Consider the following 19005-nt stretch of genomic DNA (forward strand, 5'->3'; position numbering starts at 1 on the left):
AATCAAAACACAGTTGAATTATGAATATAGGAACTTTAGGGGGTGATATCATTAATAAACTGGTATTAAAGTACAGCCATGAAGGTGACCTTACAGCTACTTTTTAACGTTAAGGGTGTAAAGAAGCTGTGTTTCTTTCCAATTTGTACAGAACCAACACCAATAAAGCTGAAAGAACAGAAACAATATGACCCAACAATGTAAAATAATATCATGAAAATGGCACATGATGCTCGCATAAACAGAAAGAAGCACATTCAATACTATGTACAGAAATACAAATTCTGAACATAATAATTAAAAACAATAAAAACTTTCATGATGATCATTACTTTACACTGTAGATTTCCCCTTTTGACAAAATTAATTTATTACAGAAGATATAAAAGAGAGCAAAATGTGAAGCTAATTAGAGTCATGAATGGATACTGGGAAAAGGCAAACAGTAATATATTATTATAGTAGATAAGTTCTAGACTATTCATGAGGGTGAACATTAAAAGAAAAATAAAAGCTTTCTCAGTTTTGTTTTCAATTCTCTGACCATGGTGGATGAACTATGCTGTCCACAGTCAGACAATGTGATTCCCTTGTCATAATTTATTGTTCATTTCATGAAATGACAAAGGCAAACTAAGAGAAAGGAAGAGATATGAATCAAGTCAAAGAAGTTGAAACGTAAGAAGAGCGATACACATTTCTGATAAGATATAAATATTACAAAGCCCAGAAGAAGAAGATGATGATGATGAATACTGATTAATTTCCCAGAATCTCCTCCAATAATCAGCACATGAACAACAATTAGCTTACACTTTAATGTTAATTTATTGGATTACCATAAGTGGATCCTCCTCCTCCAAGTAAGCCTCCACCTGAAGCTACATATACATCAGATGGATCCAGCATTGGGGATGAAGATGAAGCCCCATTACCGCCGCCGCCACCTCCGCCGCCGCCGAGATGGAGCTCCGACAAATTCGGATACACATCCCTACTTTCAACCCCTTGATCATACAGGAACCCTTTGAACACATGGCCACAAATCTTGACAGTAGCCTGATAAGCAATCTCATCCTGCCCGTCGTCCACCGCCGTCACCCGAACACACTTGAACACCGCCGGAACTCGGACTTGTCCCGGTAATGATTCCTTAAAACCCGCATCTGAATACAAATTTATCCAAAACCCTACTCAATTTGCAACCCTAAACATCCTTCAAATTCTCTGAATTCTAACTAGAAACTTAGTACAGACATATCAGCAATTCGAGAACTTGGAATAAATGAGAACATTAGCATGAAATATAGAAATATATAAACAGATAGAGAGAGAGCAATACACAGACCTTGGTGACTAGAGCTAGTGTCGAAGCTTCTAGGAGGAGTGTTATTAGATGTGGAAGTGTGAGAGTTTGTTGTGGTCTGTTGTTGTGATGTGACGAGTTTAGGTTTCTTGGCACCAGAAGTAGCACCGGTGGATCCACCGGCAGTGGCGGCAGACGCCGCTGCCATCAGACGGCGTTCCCTCCGCCGCGACTCAGGCACCCACGTGCTCTTCACGTGAGTTGGGCAGTCGTAATTCCGACTCTTACAGCAAGTCCTACACCTCCTGTAACTACAATCCTTCTTCGCTTGGTTCCCACAATCCTGACACGTTGTTCCGCCGCTGTTCGTGGCGGAGACGGTTAATCCATTCTCGTTCTGAATCAGATTCCCCGAACTGTCGTTGAGTTCGAACATCGTTGTACCTTGTTTCTTCAAATAATGACCGTGCTCAGGTTCTTGGTCTTGCCACAGCTGAATTGCCCCGCCTCGGCTTCGATTACTCATCAATGTTGTCTCGTTGTTCTCGGCGCTGACGTTCGCCTGGCCAAGGCACGGCGTGGCAGAGAGTAGAGGAATAACGCCGACGCCGAGCGCAGTGGCGGGGTTCGAGCTGTTCACCGAATGAGGATCGGTCATGACGGACTGGTCGTGGTGATGGTGATGGTGATGGTGGTGATGGAACGACGACGCCGGAGCCACCACGTAGAAATCGCGGAGGCCGAGCATGCCTCCCATCTCCTGCGAGAGACCGTAATTGAACGACCTTGAGGCGGCACCAGACCACATTCCGGAGGCGGGACCTGTGGCGGATCCCTCAGCCGCAGCAGCGGCAGGTCCGGCATTGAAGCCGAGGGAGAGCTCGTCGGTGGGGGCAGCACGGCCGGCGGAAGAAGCTGCCCAATCAGCAAAAGCGCCAGAATCAGAAAGCAACCTCCTTGCGGTAGCCACAACTGAAGATATATGAATATCTCTCTCAATATGTGTCTGTCTCTATATAAATATATAAAATACATAAACCAATAAGATCTTCTTCTGAAGGTGGGAAGGCAATTTATGTAATCAAGTGGGGTCTCTGCAAATTTATCAGAGGGAATTTCCTGAGGGAAAGAGAGAGAGAGAGTTGTGAGAGACTGATAGATATATAGATAGATCTTGTGGGTGGGGTGGGCGGACTTTCTAGTGGGTGTGGGGTTTTCTTCTCTTCCTCTCTCTCTCTCCAAATGAAGAAGAGAGAGAGAAACGAACCCACTTCTCTTCTTCTTCTTCTGCTTCTGGTTCTGCTGTTTCTTCTTCTGCGATTCTGCTTTCTTCTGCTTCTTTTTTGCTGCTGTTTGTGCTGGGGGCTTACTACTATATATCTACTACGACTGTCTGTCACTTTGGCTTCTTTTTACAGAAAAAGGAAAAGGTTTATGGGTTAGTGAGAGAGAGAGTGAGACCTTTCTTCTTCTTACTCTTGTATTCACTGTCGTTGTTATAGTTGGTGCCCGATCTCTCTTTCTCTCTCTATATCTCTCTCTATCTCTCTCTTATCATCATCATCATCACTATCATCTCCTTTTATCTTTCTCCTTCAGTTCTGAGAGCTTCGTTCGGCCCCTTCTCCTCTCAGCTTTTTTTTTTTTTTTTGCTTTCTCTCTCTCACTTTCAAACCTCAAGTGTTTTCTTCTCTGGTTGTAATCTCTAATAAATCTCGAAACTTTTGTTCTCTCTAATACTAATTGGGGTTCCCGTAAAGCAAAACAGAAGAAGGTGGGTTGCTTCCAAACAGGTCTCTCTCTCTCCAATTATATAAGCCTGATAACTATTCTAGTACAGAGAGAGAGAGGGGAAGAACGAGATGAAGACTTTTGTTGTGTAGTTTTTTGTAATTTTATGGACACTATCTCTAAAAAGTCACATGGGGTCTCTCATTGCTCCTTTGGCGCGTGGTTCATTCGCCGCCCCACAAATTTTGGTGCCAATTTTTTTTTTGTAAAATAGTATTTTAAAAATTCTTTTTTCTTATAGTATAAACTCCCCAAAAAATAAACACAGTAATAATTTTTTAAAAAATATTTCAACATCTTAATCATATTTTATAAAGAAAAAATCTCACCAAAATACTTGTAATTATTAATCACTAAATACTAAATCAGGATTAGTAATAATATTTTAATAAGTTTAAACCACAATGAATTTTCAAATAACAACATATTTCTATAAAAAAATTTATTTAAATTTTAATAATTTCAGATTTTTTAATAAAATTCTCTTTTTTAATAAATTATCCTACTTTCGTGATTTGTAAAATAATGCATTTTCAAAACAAAGAAGATTTCAACTTAAAGTGACTTCTGAATTAAAACTATTATTGGTTCCCACACTTTAATGGAATCTTAATTTTGGTTTATATAATTTCAAATCATGACTTTTAGTTCTATAGTTTCATAAGGACTCAACTTGAATTAATACTGTTGAGTATAGAAATCAAAATGCTACTATCTGGTTTTATTTATAAGACCTTATTTATAATAAACGAGGTCTTATAAATAGAATTAGAGATAGTATTAAAATGAGGCTAGGTCTTTTTAAAACCATTTGAAATTACAATGATAAAATCCAGATTCGATGAAATTGTAAAGATGCATACTGATGTTAACCCAGAAGATAATAAATAATCTAAAGTTTAACAGAAAGGGAAAGATATATCGCTAAAATACCTATTTTTAGTACGATGGGTTTTTTTTTTGGGACCTTGAGAGTGTGATGGTCATTGGGTAATAAGGAGTTATCATTGTAAGAATTAAAATGTCACGTTGAGCATGGACAGAGATGTGTGAAACAAAGCTCGGATCAGATCATCAATGGCGTCAAATTAGGGTGTGATTTTAAACCACTGATCATATCTTCACGTGTTGCTTTTGAAAACTGGTCACCTGGGCCTTTTCATCTTTTTTCTGGTATCGACACATTTGTACCCAAACATGTCATGAATCTTTGTCACCTTTCTTTGGCATTGCATCGCCCCGCAGATGTCTTTCATCCTTCAATCGTTTTAAATTATAAACAATAGAAAAAGGTGAAAATGACCAAATGAAGGGATTATAAAATTATTTGCTTAATGAAAAATGTAATCAATAGAAAAAATTTAGAAGAGAGATTATAACTTGGGGGAGACAAAAAAATTAAGATCTTGCATTGAAAACCAAAACCAGAAGCATACCTCTTTACTAAATCTTACTACCTCAGTGATTTTTATAAAAAATGTTATGATATTAATTTGGTCCTAGATAAAAAATCCTATTATATTTTGTTTATCATATTTACCTATCTTTCCTAAAGTAATTTTTGGGGTTGTTTGGATGAAAAATAAATCATGATTTTAAAAGCAATTTACAGTATGAAATGAATTTTATCTCAATTTACATAAAAATATTTTTTAAAAGTATTTTTGGGTTAATCTAAACATCCCTCGTAGTAGTTGTATATGCTAAATAGTAGCTTTAGTTAATAAACAATGATATTTTAGAAAAAAACAATACATATTTATTATAAATAACTAATTTAATTGATTTTTTTTATATATTCAAATTAGTCAATTAACTTTTATATTAAATATCAAAGAAAGACAGTTTAGTTAGTGTGGCAGTGCAATTATAATGTGGAGCAACGGGTTGTGTGTTAATGAATTAGCGACAAAGTGCAGAGATAGCAACCGTAGCTTGTGCTTTTAGGAATTAATGGCCATATTGTGATTGTAATATTAGTTGTGGATTATTCTGCTATTGACTGTGCAATTTTTGGAGGCATAAAAATTTCGGTTAATACTTCATCCAATTTTTAATATAAGAGTTAGTTAACTAATTTAAATAGATTAAAAGAATTAATTAAGTTAGTTATTTACAATAAATAGGTGTTGTTTTCTCTAAAATATCCGTACTAATCATATGTATTAGCTAAAATTATTATTTGATGAAATATTTAACGTGTGCACCTATTACAAAAACTATTTTAAAAGAATAGATAAATATGAAAGATAAAATAGATTAAATTCTTATATTTATAACCAAATCGAAAGTTAAATAAGTTCTTATATTAAGGATCGGAGGTCAGAAGTCGAAGATTGTATAATCTTTAGTCTATTAAATCTATTCTCATTTTGATTTAGATTTCTCAATTTTTAAACCATAGGTTTTGATTCCTTAATAACCAAGTGATTCAAATTTTTGTTGAATTATAGGGATTAATATTTTAAATAAAAAAACTTGAGAAACTAAAAATTTATGATTTGAAATTTAATGGGCCAAAAACAAAATGAGAGTCACAATCTGTATTAACTCAAACTTTATATTAATAGAGGATTCATGATAACTTGGGTGCTCATTATTAGCCATTTCGCTCCCTCCTTACAAAATTTTAAATATCATTTTTATTGGATAAAAGTGCATTTTCACCCTCAGATTTTTTAGGACCAATCAATCGCCCCAAGGTTAAGGAGGCGTAAAGTGAAGTGTCCCTTAGTAACACGTGATTAATTTTTTGAGACATTATCAATAATTTTCTCTGCACTTAACTAGCAATCTGCTTAACGGGAGGCCCCAAAAAAAGTTCTGAAGTAAAAATGTATCTTAATCGATTTTTAGTTATGACTGATAACGAAATATCTTAAAATATAACAAATTACGTAATATTCCTCCAATCTTATTTATAAGATGCTTACAGTATATTTCATATAAATTGAGAAAAATCTTAAAATGCAATAACTTTTTGTGAAAATATAATAACTTTTCAACTTTACCCCTATTTAATATATACATCTTTTAAGAAAAATAACTACATGCACTATAATAAATGAAAGATGAAATAGTATATTCTCACTAAAAATTTAATGAAGTAATTTATAAATAGCAAAGGGGTAACAAATATCTAAATGGCTACATAATCAAATATTTAATATTAATATATCATCATATGTCATTATATTCATCAAGTTCATTAAATATAATCAATGCAATTTATATTTTAAACTCTGTGCACATCGTAATATGTTATTTTATTTTAAAAATGTATGATAAAAATGTATTATTATCAATAAATTATTAATAGCATGACACATTATTCATATTGAGTATATCATAGAAAAGTGTTTCTATTCTTTCATTTAATTATGAGTTTTTAAAACTATAGTTCTTTTTAATAAATGGTTAAAATACCTATTTTTAAAAGAAAATTAAATTTGACTTTTTCTCCATTGCAGTTCTTACTGAAAATTAAGGATGAGATGTGTGTAAATGTTTAATCACACTAATTATAAAAATTAATAAGACTAAAATTTCTTCGAATGGATCCCTATCTTTTATATACAGTGTAGATATTTTTGTCACATTAAAAATTTTGTAATAGACGAGTAAGTCCAGTGGCTTATTAATTTGTCCTTTTTTTTTGTATGTATGTATCACTATCATCCTTGATATAAGTTCAGTTGTAACACATTCTCGTACATTAAGAGATAGATTAAAATGACAAATCTTTTAATCTTATTCTCATTCAAAAATTTTTCAATACATTGACAAATTGTTGTCAGGTATCTCCATTCTTTTCCTCTTTTTAATAAGACTAAAACTGGAAAAACAAGTATTAAATATATTATTAGTGATTTATATTAACGATCAAAATTTTCCGGTCCTTTTTATAAGAGTTTGAAATTTGAATTGTTTTGATCATTTTGATAAGATCCCCTTTATGGTTACCTAAACATTTAATGTGTTTTATCATTTCTGCCCCTAATTAATTTTATATATTACATTAATTCAAAGGTTTACTATATTTTCTTTCATAATTTGTTTCCCTTACTTGCCTCTTATAAATAAAAACATGTTTTAAAAAAATTCATTTCTTACATATTTATTACTTTTAATTAATTTTAATTTTTTTTAAATCGTATAATTTAGTTATCAAATTTTTATAAAAAAAATGAGAAGGAGTAACTTATATTTAAGAAGATTTGCAGTTCAAAAGGGAAAAAAAAACTTTTTTCACTAAAAAAAACAGTTTGTTTAATTCTTATTTAAATAAACAAAGGGCCAAAAAAGCATCTTTCATTTAAAGAACTAGGAGCGTGAGCGGGACGCGCCCTCTAATTTTACAGCTTTATGAAAAGAAAGGAGTAATAGCTAATAGGGGTCTATAGTCTAATACTATTCTGTGGTCTATAATATAATCTATGGTGTGTCCCTCATTATCTTTCGCCTTTTTGCTCGTCACATTCTCTCTCTATTCATTTTATTTCTCCACAACTTCTCTTCCTAATTTCTCCTCATTTAATTTTATACAAAAATTAAGCAGAAATAAAAGAAGTTATTTAATTAGTTATAAAAAATATTATTTTACGTAGAGTACCATTTTAATTATAAATCTGTTTTAGAATAACTTATAAATATAAAATATATATGTGACTAAAATTTTATGTCGACTCATATAAAAAAATATTTATGAATTATGTTTAACGTTCTAGCATACTGGATAAACATGGCCTATCTGCATTAAATACTTACTGGCCAAGAGCAAATTCTAATGAGAAGACATTATTTTAAAAAATTATTTGTTTTACAAGGTATATGTCGATGTTAATAATGTTAATTTGATCTTTTAAAATTATTTTCTTAAAAAAAGATTAATCCTCATCAACACTCAACAATTTTTTTTGGCCAGACCGATGGACTGGTTGATGATCATCAATTTAATTAGTTATTTTCATGACTTTAGGATCTAAATATGTTACCTTCAATTTCCAATAATGATTATAATATACAAAGCCTATATATTGAATTGATGTGAATATAATATATTATCTTGTGTGAAGACAAATAATAACTTTAATATACTCCATTTTATTTAAATGTTTTAAACAGAAGTGCCAAGATCCTGGAACAAAAAATGACAATTAACAAACACGAGCCAATATTGAATATGGATCCTAATTACTTTATTATTCTTTTTATTATTATATTCAAAGCTGTATAGGAAAGTTTAATTCATAATAAGCCATATCGAAAAACTGAAAAACTGATAGTTAAGGTGGTAAGCAGCCTCATATATATAAAAAATTGCATAAAGAAAAGACTTTTTGCCTTCTAAGTTTTGAAAAGAAGACTTTTAATCAAATAAAAAAAATTATCAATTCAATATAAAACTATGTATTTTCAGAACACTAGGCTAGTTTGGTATTTATAGCCTTTTAAGATTGTACCTTTTAATTGAGAAATTAAAGAATAAAACGTAGTGTGATTTTTAAACTATATATTTTGTTAAGAAATATTTAAAAATATAAAATAACAGAAAGTTGAAAGAAATAATGCTCCACTCATCATTAATATCTAGAAATATAAAATTTATACAAGGCTGTAGTTATATATATATATATATATATATAATAACAAGAATAGTAATATTACTTCCAGTCCTAAATATAAGAGCTAGTTAACTAATTTGAGTAGATTAAAAAAACAAGTTAAGTTATTTATTTGTAATAAATAGGTGTTGTCTTTCATAAAATATCCTTACTAATCAAATTTATTAGTTAGAACTATCATTATTAGAAGAATTATCTTAGAAAAAATAAATATGAGAAATAAAGTGGAATGGAGTCTTATATTTATGACTAAAATAAAAATCAAATGAGATCTTATATTAAGGATATGGGGTAGTAAAAACTAAGACTTAAGATTGATATTCACTCTAAATATCTCATCTCATAATTAACCCCTTTTGGCTTTTAGTTTTTATTAAATAATAAACTCACAATCATCACTTGATTAAAATTAAGTTCATGTCAAGGCTTGATTAGGCCGATGACTTTTTGGCTATAGAAGGTGATTCAAAAAGCCTAAAAATATTATTATTAGTTTAAAGTAGTCTCCGATCTAAATTATGCAAATAGGGAAAATTATATTAAAAAATTCATTTCAATAACATGACTCAATAATTTGAATCTGAGTCAATCAACACTAATTAAAATCTGAAGGTTGAAAATATAGAAAAGAGGGTTAAATAAAAAGGACCTAAGGTATTAATTTTAGTGAAAGAAATAATAGGTTTAAAATTCTAGTTCAGATGCATGTAAATGTTAAAAAACAAAAAATCAGAAGAGTTACCTCATTTGGGATATAACAATGATTAAATTTCACCTAATAATATCGAATATTAGATATTATTCCATCTGATTGTAAAATGTAGAGATTAAAAAAATTAATTGTATTAATTATATGAAAAACAGGTGCATTGATTTTTCTAAACCATCTTTTTTTTTTTTTACCATTGGCTTTGGGTATTACTCAATTGATATAAAACTTTTCTAATATATGATTAATAGAGTGAGTTTAGAAAAATAATCATAACTTTTATTTTTATGAATTTTAATATTTACAATCAGAGAGAATATCTTAAAAGGAGTTGAATAGAAAGGGGATATAAAAGAAAGCTGAGGAAGCAAATGATTACTATACGTTTAGTGAAATAAATAAACAATTTAATGGCAATTGGGCGGCTTCTTGTTGTTGTAGTGGGCTACCACACCACCTCCCTAGTTTGAGGCTTTGAGCCCTAAATTAAATTGTAAAAATCTAAAAAAAAAACCATAAAAATTGTAAAATCCCCGTTACAAAATTTGTATAAGTTTTGATAACAATTGAATTGTAAATAACAACAAATTTTATTAAAATACTATCTCTGATCCCGATTATAAGATTTTATTCATAGATTATAAACGAGATCTTATAATTAAGACTGAAGATAATATTAATTTGTAATTTCACAATTTTATGATTTTTTTTGTGATTTTTCCAATTAAATTTCACCATCCTACTCTCACTAACTTGTCCAACGGTCCTCAATCAATTTCCTGCTTTCTTTCTTTTTCTCTTATAGGTCTCAAAGCAACTTCTTTTTCATAAAGCATTTGGCCTTCACTTCACTCTCTTTCTGCTTCCCTTTTTTTTCCTCACTATCCATCCTTCTATCATTTAGCTTCCTCAAGCTGCCATCTCTCTCTCCCTACATGCATATATAATATGCCTAGTTCAAACTTCTTTATTATTACTTTCTTTAAGGGGCAATGACTTTTTTTATTATGAAATGGGACTTTTTCTTGGGGGGGGGGGGGAGTGAATTGATGAAAGCCTGTTATGCCATCACTTATAAGTATCAAGTTTTACTACAAAGCTTATATTTTATATTATGATATATTAATATTTTGAACACATTATTCCGTGAGGTTAAAAATATTGTCATCATAAGGTTTGTCGCACAAATATGATCTGATTTTCTAAAATATGCGTATATAATATTAGATTGTATATATCAATTTATAAGTACTTAAATTAGCTTAGAAAATAATAAATATGACATATAAAATAATTTAAAATCTCATATTTAAAGTCAAATATAATTCTCAATTTGTTCTCAGCCTCCTAGATTAAATATTAGGGGAGACATTCTCCCCTCCGATATTAAGGACTAAGGGGAGTATTAAATATTTGAAGTATACTAAAAATGTAATACTAATATTTTACTGCTAGAACAATAATATGTGTTAATAATATATATGTCTTTTTTAAAAGCATTTAATTAATAAAAATAAACTGTATTGATAGTAAAACAAAAAATATTATTTTTTCCCAATTGATCGTGGAGGTGATATTAATAATATTATTTGGCCCCTTTTTCTTTTTTTCTTTCCTTTTTATAATAAGACGAAACTACTAGTAGGCAGCATTTAGTAGTGCTTGCTGCTGTTTCAGAGTCGTGTTTCAGTTGGTGAGTTCTGAGCATTAATTATCATCCACTGTGCCACAACACGCCTTGTTTCTCTCGGTAAGTTCAGTTTATTTGTGCGGCCATTGCATTAATTAATTCTCGCTCGTCATCATTCATTTATTCTTCTTTTTATATATAAATTTATAATAAATTGATTAAATAATTGGCTCTTCAGAAACTCATTAATTAAGTAGTAGCTAATTTTGGAGGCTGTGCATCGATGCCCTTCCTCAATTGTTCATTTATGTGTGTTGAGTAATCCGTTGAAGATTCCATTACCATTATCAAAGCATTTTGTTTTTTTTGTTTTTTAAATCACAGAGTGTGTTTAAGGGTTAATCCAATAAGATTCCTTAAATTTGCAATTATTTTGATTTTGATTCTTAAGTTTCAAATTACAAATTGTGATATGTTAAAGGGTAAAATAGTCTAAATATTTATTAAATTATAGAGACCAATATTTTACGCAAAAAAATTTTAAAAACTAAAGTCTAAGATTTAAAATTTGAGAGATCAAAATCAAAATAAAAATAAAGACAGAAATTATGTTAATTTTATGTTTAACAAAATTCACTATTTTTAATTTTTATTAGAACTGTAGAAATAACATTTATGTTTTTAGAATTTATATATTTACTTACTTACATTAAAAGTATTCTTGATTGTTTAGATAATAGGTAGTTGTCTCTTGTAGAGTATTTAAATAAAAAATACCCTTAATTGTTTCTTATAAATACATCCAGGGGAAGAATATTAGTGTTGTTTTGGTCAAACCCCCCTTGCAAGAAAACAAATTAATGCCAATTAAAACATGTGACTTAAAAGTAGATTTACTTTTTATCGTCCGTCCTTTTTTCTTTAAAAAATTAATTTTTTTGGTTTTCTATAATTGTACCTCAGATACAACTCAGCTTTTACATTTTAAATGAACATAACTCAATTTTTATAATTTTTTAAATGACTAAATTATAATAATTGAGTTGCATAAAACCAAAATTCAGGATAAAATTATAACAGAATTAAAATTATAAGGGCCGAGTTATATTGACTTAATGTTAAAGAATTAAATTACAACTAAACCAAAATTATAGAAATAAAAAATAATTTTTCTTCACTTTTTTTTTTTGTTTGCCCTTACATGTGTCGTAAGAGGAAGCTCCCCCGGGCGAAAACAAGTAAAAGGGGCGCTAACCAACATTCTTGTTTCAGGGAAACAAATAAAAGGTAAAAACATCATTTACGAAGGGTCTATTTGCTATGGTGTTAGAAACGATAAGTTAAGATAAAACTTCTTTCATATATTTATCTTGTATTTTATAAATTACAATTAAAAAATTACTTATAAAATATTTGAGACAGAGCCTTAAATATGTATTCTCTTTTTTCAATGTCATACACACCTAATTATGTACTCCTCCGATCCTTAATATATGATTCAATTCTTAAATATAAGACTCATTTTTCATATTTATCAATTTTCTTTAAATTACCCTTACAGATACTCCCTCAACCACAATCAAGTAGAAGAGAGAGAAGGGGTATTAAGAAAGATGATTATAGTATTTTAAGAAAAATGTGTTACTTTTCTTATAATTAACTAACTTATCTAACTTTCTTAATCTAATCAAATTAGTTAAATAGGTCTTGTATTAAAGACCGGAGGAGTATATAATACCCTTATCCTCAACTGAGCAATGTATAGCATTTTCCATGTTTTAGGGTTAGAAGTGAGTGTTTTCGGCCTAACCACATGTGCAAAAGGGAATTCTAATCAATTCCATGTAGGATTCCGAATGTGAAATGTATTTAAAAAAAAAAAAACTAGATGAGAATAAAATAAATGGGTTTAGATTTGAAATACATTAAATTTATAGCCATCAAAGAACAAGGTATTTGTTTTTTTAAAAAAAAAAATACTACAAATACTGGTTTCTCAAGTGCTTTAACTCGACATCAAAAAGAAAAATTAACCATTCAGTTTATTAATTAAAGGAGGCTCAATATGCACGTTTTTACGTCAAAATCTGAAATTATGAATCCATAGTGCCAAGACAACTCTCAACTTCTCAATACTGCGTGGTGCTCATCGGTGAGAGTGAGTGAGAGAGAGATTATATATATCTCTTTTTTTAATGTTTCGTGGGTGACAGCTGAGCAAAATGAATGAGTACCATTGAAATCAATGTCACTTATATATGCTTCATCCTTTAATGGTATAACATGGTCAATGAGAGAATAATTTTTGTTTGTTTGTTTCTATTTGCCAGTCAATTCTATCCCTATTTACGTGTGTATGCAATGAATTGCCATTACCAACTTTTTCACAAAAGTACAATTAAAATGCCAGTAAAATTTAAATTGTATGAATAATTACGGTTGAATTTATTCAGAAAAACTAATTAGTTGATCTCCAAGTATAAATAAAAATATATTTTAATTTTAAAATGTGTGATATATTTACTTTATTATAATATAATCACTGTGAAGAAAAAAAATAATTCTTATATTCCAACAATATTGGGCTCTCGTCATGGAACAGATAATAGTTGGGATTTCATGAGCACTAAACTCCAAATGTATCCATCTCTGCCATATTGATCCCACATCTACTAGAACACGACACATATAAAAGAGCACAAATAGTTAGATCATTAATGATTGGCAAAAATTTTTAAAAAAATATTGTGAGGAAAAATTATAATGAAATACTATTTCCTGATATTTATTACCACTTCAATATAAATTTTTTCATACAAATAAGATTAAGGCAGGGTTATGCAATGTTATAGTCCTAATTATAAAAACTAGTTGACTAATTTGATGAGATTGATGAAAGAAGTTAAGTTAGTTATTTGTCATAAATAAGTGTTGTCTTTTCTAAAATATTCTTACTAATCAACTGTATTAGCTAGAACTATCATTATTAAAAAGACTATCTTAAAAAAATACATAAATATTAGAGACAAAGTGGATTGAGGTCTTATATTTATGACTAAAATAAAAGTCAAGCAACATTTTATATTAAGGATTGGAAATACTGTGCGCGTATGTACACTCACACGTAGGTGTGTGTGGTGACTATTTTCGTGTCGTGTAACGTGTCCGAAAAATTGATGGATCTTAAGATCTGTTGAAGAATCTAACTTCAAATGAACGTGAGCATGTCAACAGTCTTATAGTCAAATGTTATGAAAATTTTCTAATAAATAAAAAGTTCGCTTAAAATAAACTACTCCTCCGGTCCTAATTATAAGACCCAATTGACTTATTTGAGGAGATTAAGGAAGTAAGTTAAGTTGCTTATTTATAATAAATAAGTGTTGTCATTCCTGAAATATCCTTGCTAATTAAGTATATTGGCTAAAACTATCATTATTAGAAGGATTATCTTGAAAAAAAATGCATAAATATAAGAGACAAAATGGATTGGGTCTTATAATTAGGACCAAATAAAAAGTCAAATTGGGTCTTATAATAAGGACCGGAGGAGTATTAGTACTCGCCTTTTTAAATTTAAAAAAAAATTGAGAATATGTTAAACTCTTAAATTAATGTATATAAGCGAGTCATAATTACACAGTTAACTTATTCAATTGGACAAATACTGTTGCCCACAATTTTAATTAAAAGTGAACTAGCCAGAGAATCAAACATAATGCCTCCAATCTTCACATAAAAGAAGCTAATCTTTTAGGGAGTCCTCTCCTTTTGCCAGTAAAAATATATATTAAATAAAAAGCTTCAAAACATAATATCACCTCCGATTCTAAATATAAGATATAATATAAATAATATCATGAAGACCCGCTTTTTCCAGAAAACAACATAAGAAATAGTGCAAGATTTTATTTTTATTCTTATTAATAATTACATGAATCTAAACATATCACAAAACCTCCACACATTTACATAGGATACTTTTCGAAATCACTTGTTAGATAATTTTTCATATCATCATATATTACGGATTAACAAAATTTTAAAAAAAAAACCTTATGATTAAGAAGGGCAAAGGGAGTATATATTTCACTTCTTTAAGGAAGAAAAAAGAGATTATAATATATAAAACGTAGGTAGCTAGGAAGCTTTCTAGAAAGAAAAGGGCAGATCATAGGAGGATTTGATTCACAAGAAAGGGACTGGCATGGTTGGAATTTATATAAACAAAGAAGATTCTTGTGCCAACGTGATGTTCTTATTCGTGTGAGTATTGAAAAGTGAGCCTACCTTCGATCCCAAATCTTATTTTAAACTTAAAATCAAAGACCAAAAGTTTTTAATTATTATATAATACAGATTGTTGCGTGTTGGTAAGGCTAAAACCTCAATAATTGCCCATTATTTGTACCCTTTTAAATGTTAATTAAATTTCACTCCAATTTGGAAATAAAATACTAGCACCTTAACATTAGGAATGTTCCCTTAATTATTACAACTCTTTTTTTTTTTTTTTTATGTGTGAGTTTTGTAGCCAATAACTTGTACATTTTCTCAAACACGAGGTCATGAGTTCGAACTCCTTATAGATGATATAATATGTGTGTAAGTTATAAAAAAAGAAGATACAGCTGACTGTTCAAGGGCATGAATTAAAATAATTAATTCATTATTTTTCTTAACACTTACAAGGTAAACATTTAACACCTACATTTAAGAGTAGAAGAAGTGTATAAGTTGCTTATTTAGCAATAATCATTATTTTTCCATTGTAAAATATTAAACACGAGACTGATGAAAGTATCAAAGTATGAATAAAAATTTTAGATGAAGAATACTTTTTTGGGTTATAATTAAAATATTTGAAAAATGATTAAGGTTGAATAATACGATTAGATATAACAGAAATAAAGTCGCAGCATAATTATTTTCTTTAAAAAATTCCTGTCATTACCCAAAATACTCCTCCGGTCCTAATTATAAGACCCAATTGACTTATTTGAAGAGATTAAGGAAGTAAGTTAAGTTGGTTATTTATAATAAATAAGTATTGTTATTCCTAAAATATCCTTGCTAATTAAGTATATTGGCTAAAACTATCATTATTAGAAGGATTATCTTGGAAAAAAAATGTATAAATATAAGAGAAAAAATGGATTGGGTCTTATAATTAGGACCAAATAAAAAGTCAAATTGGGTCTTATAATAAGAACCGGAGGAGTAACATGTTTTTAGATTTTGATGATTAATATCAAATGATTGAGTTATATCAAATGTTAGTGCGTGCGTGCGTGCGTCTACACACACATCGATGAGGTCTGTAGTACCAATTTTTATGGGCCTACCTCAGAGGCTCTTTGATTTAAGGGCTTTATTGAAAATTTGAAGCCCAACATCCATCCCCTCTAAAAAAAAAGGCATCATTTTCGTAATGTAGATTCTCATGCTCTAAATAATAGAAATTAGTTTAATAATTATTAACAATACAAAAGGGTTCAACAATAAATAAAGATGTCGTATTTTATTTTTAATACTGCTGGTTTAATATTAAAAAGATTAAAAAAATAAAAAACAAAAGAAAAGAGAGGGAGGGAGGGGCAGAGCCGCAGAGGATTAACTTTACGGAGGCGGATGCAAAGCCCCGAGAAGAGCTAACACTGTAAAAGAAAAGTAACACTTACACTGCTAAAATTGTGAGAGAGAGAGAGAGAGGGAACAAAATGGGCACCTCCACTCTTAAATTTTAAGAAAAACTATATTTAAGGTATTCATACTTTTTTAATTTTTAATTTGATATTTATATATGTTTTTAATTAAGTTATTTAATTTTACCTTCTTAGCAATAAAAACTCTTATACCATTGTTCTATTTGTATTTTTTGTCTTTATGTACGGGTTAATATTGTTAATAGAGCAAAATTAAAGATTTAATTAAGAGAAAAACACATAGGCATCGAATTGAAAATTGGAAAAATATAGATACCTCTAAAATAATTTTTCCTTAATTTTATTAAGTAATTATTTTTAAAAGAAACAAAAGTTTTAATTTTTTATTTTTATAAATTAATTTAGAAAGAATTGTTATGAAGTCCTAAATAAAGAATATATGAGTAATTGTTAAAAAGTCTAGGTGAAAAATAACACCAGAGTAGTTTAGAATGACAAGTTTTAGAGTAGTAAATATTATTGTTAAAACTTACTGGTAATTATTTTATTTCTGTAAAATCCTCCTATTAATTTATTATTTATCACACTCAATTACAATTGATGTCTTATATATTAGTCATTTTAGAAATTGACCTCTATACTTTCAGGTAATACTACTTTTGGTCCTTAATATAAGATCCCGTTTGACTTTTAGTTTGGTTCTAATTATAAAATACCAATTCATTTTATCTCTCATATTTATGTATTTTTTCGAAGATAATCCTTCTAGTAATAATATTTCTAGCCAATACACTTAATTAGCAAGGATACTTTAGGAGTGACGATACTTATTTATTACAAATAACTAACTTGACTTACTTTCTTAATCTCCTCAAATTAATCAACTAGGTCTTATAATTAGGAGCAGAGGTAGTATCATACTTTCGCGTATAAGGCGTCTGAGTGAATTTATTAAATGATTGAAATTTAAAACAAAAGTTAAAACTCAAGGATACGTTGTAATTGAATTAAAAGCTATAATAATCAAATCATTAATTTTTTTCCTAGTACACTACTCATAAATATTCTAATCTATGCCAGCAATGATTTTAAGAAGATGTTTACATATTTTGGCAACTTAAATCTCCAATATTTCATTTGCTGCAACTCAAAGATACAAAATTTGTCCTGATAGGTTTGTTTTGAAATAAACTGAATACAAACTAATGCCTAGAAGAAGAAACAAAAGTCAAAAGAAACCAAATAACTTCAGACAACAAGGCTCTCATCATCCCCATCTCCCTGCAAATCAAAAGGGGGCTCTCATCATCCCCATCTCCCCCGTTGCATCATGATAAGGGTAATTTTGATCACATCATTAAAAAATACAAATATATTTTTCATTTAAGAGTATGAGGTATTCATAAATTTTTTGGGATCAAATTTGTCACCGAAGTTTAAAATTATAACATTATTGTCCTCTATTATTTAAAAACTCAAGTTGACTGTTAAAATAATAATATTGACTGTTAATATTTTGAAGATAAAAGATAATATTATTACGATTTTAGATTTTTAAAATAAATTTATCCTAATATTATTAAATAAAAATTTTCAGGATAAATTTATAATTTAATCCTTGAAAAAATTGAATTTAAGTGTGACGGGTATTCAACGGGCGGAGTAGCACATTACGAGGAGTCTCTGCTTTCCACCTCGAGCCCTCCGACGCAATAACAACCCCGGCCATCTGGGTACCTTGTTCCTTGTGTTCCCCTTCACAACGCCAACACCAGCACAACACTGCTCTTGTCCCACGCGCGCCTCCCTCACACGCATCTTTCCACTGTCTCCATCTGGATCTGTGTCTCCTTGCGGGGCCCACTTCTGTTGGCAGACAGGCGGACGGCGCGTGTGCTGACTCTGGTGCTGGCAGGGGAATTTCGGGATTTGTGGGTACGCAACCACGGAACTGGGGCTCTGCTCTTCTGCGCTTGACTCTACGGCGTCACACTGTGCCTCCCCTCCGTCCCTCCGTACGCGTGTCCCTCTTTGTCATTCATCCGCTCAACTATTAATTACACTCCCTTTTTTTCCCAGTATAGTTAACTTTGCTCAAAACGGAATGGGGCATCCATATGCAAGTAGATTCTAGAATCAATTTTAGGGCAATACTTGTCAATATTTTTTACTTAGGGAGTGTTTAATAAACTCGGAAAGTTTTTTTTTTGTAAAACAAGACAAACTCCTCAACATATTTATTTCGTAAATCGTGAAAACACTTTAAAAATAATGGTTTG

At 30.0% G+C, this 19005-nt stretch overlaps 1 protein-coding gene across 1 annotated transcript; it reads right to left on the reverse strand.

The window, feature by feature from the left end:
* Positions 1 to 496: 496 nt before the first annotated feature.
* Positions 497 to 18544, reverse strand: LOC114753955 (protein LATERAL ROOT PRIMORDIUM 1-like). Its single transcript, XM_028942661.1, has 3 exons — positions 18401 to 18544; positions 1349 to 2318; positions 497 to 1166 (listed from the first exon to the last, which is right to left on the reverse strand). The coding sequence occupies exons 1-3, from the start codon at positions 18542 to 18544 to the stop codon at positions 823 to 825; spliced, it is 1458 nt and encodes a 485-aa protein (XP_028798494.1). The 3' UTR covers positions 497 to 822.
* Between the last annotated feature and the right edge of the window lie 461 nt (positions 18545 to 19005).

This window comes from Neltuma alba, unplaced genomic scaffold (genome assembly GCF_004799145.2).
Source record: "Neltuma alba isolate B1F8T4 unplaced genomic scaffold, ASM479914v2 tig00001211_pilon, whole genome shotgun sequence".
Classification (NCBI taxonomy): Eukaryota; Viridiplantae; Streptophyta; class Magnoliopsida; order Fabales; family Fabaceae; genus Neltuma; species Neltuma alba.

Excerpts from the sequence above, each read along its gene's own strand:
- LOC114753955 (XM_028942661.1), bottom strand. The coding sequence starts at position 18,544 with ATGCGTGTGAGGGAGGCGCGCGTGGGACAAGAGCAGTGTTGTGCTGGT. Across the intron at positions 2,319-18,400 it reads GTGGAAAGCAGAGACTCCTC|AGACAGACACATATTGAGAG; the intron begins GTAATGTGCTAC and ends ATATTTATATAG. Across the intron at positions 1,167-1,348 it reads CACTAGCTCTAGTCACCAAG|ATGCGGGTTTTAAGGAATCA; the intron begins GTCTGTGTATTG and ends ATTTGTATTCAG.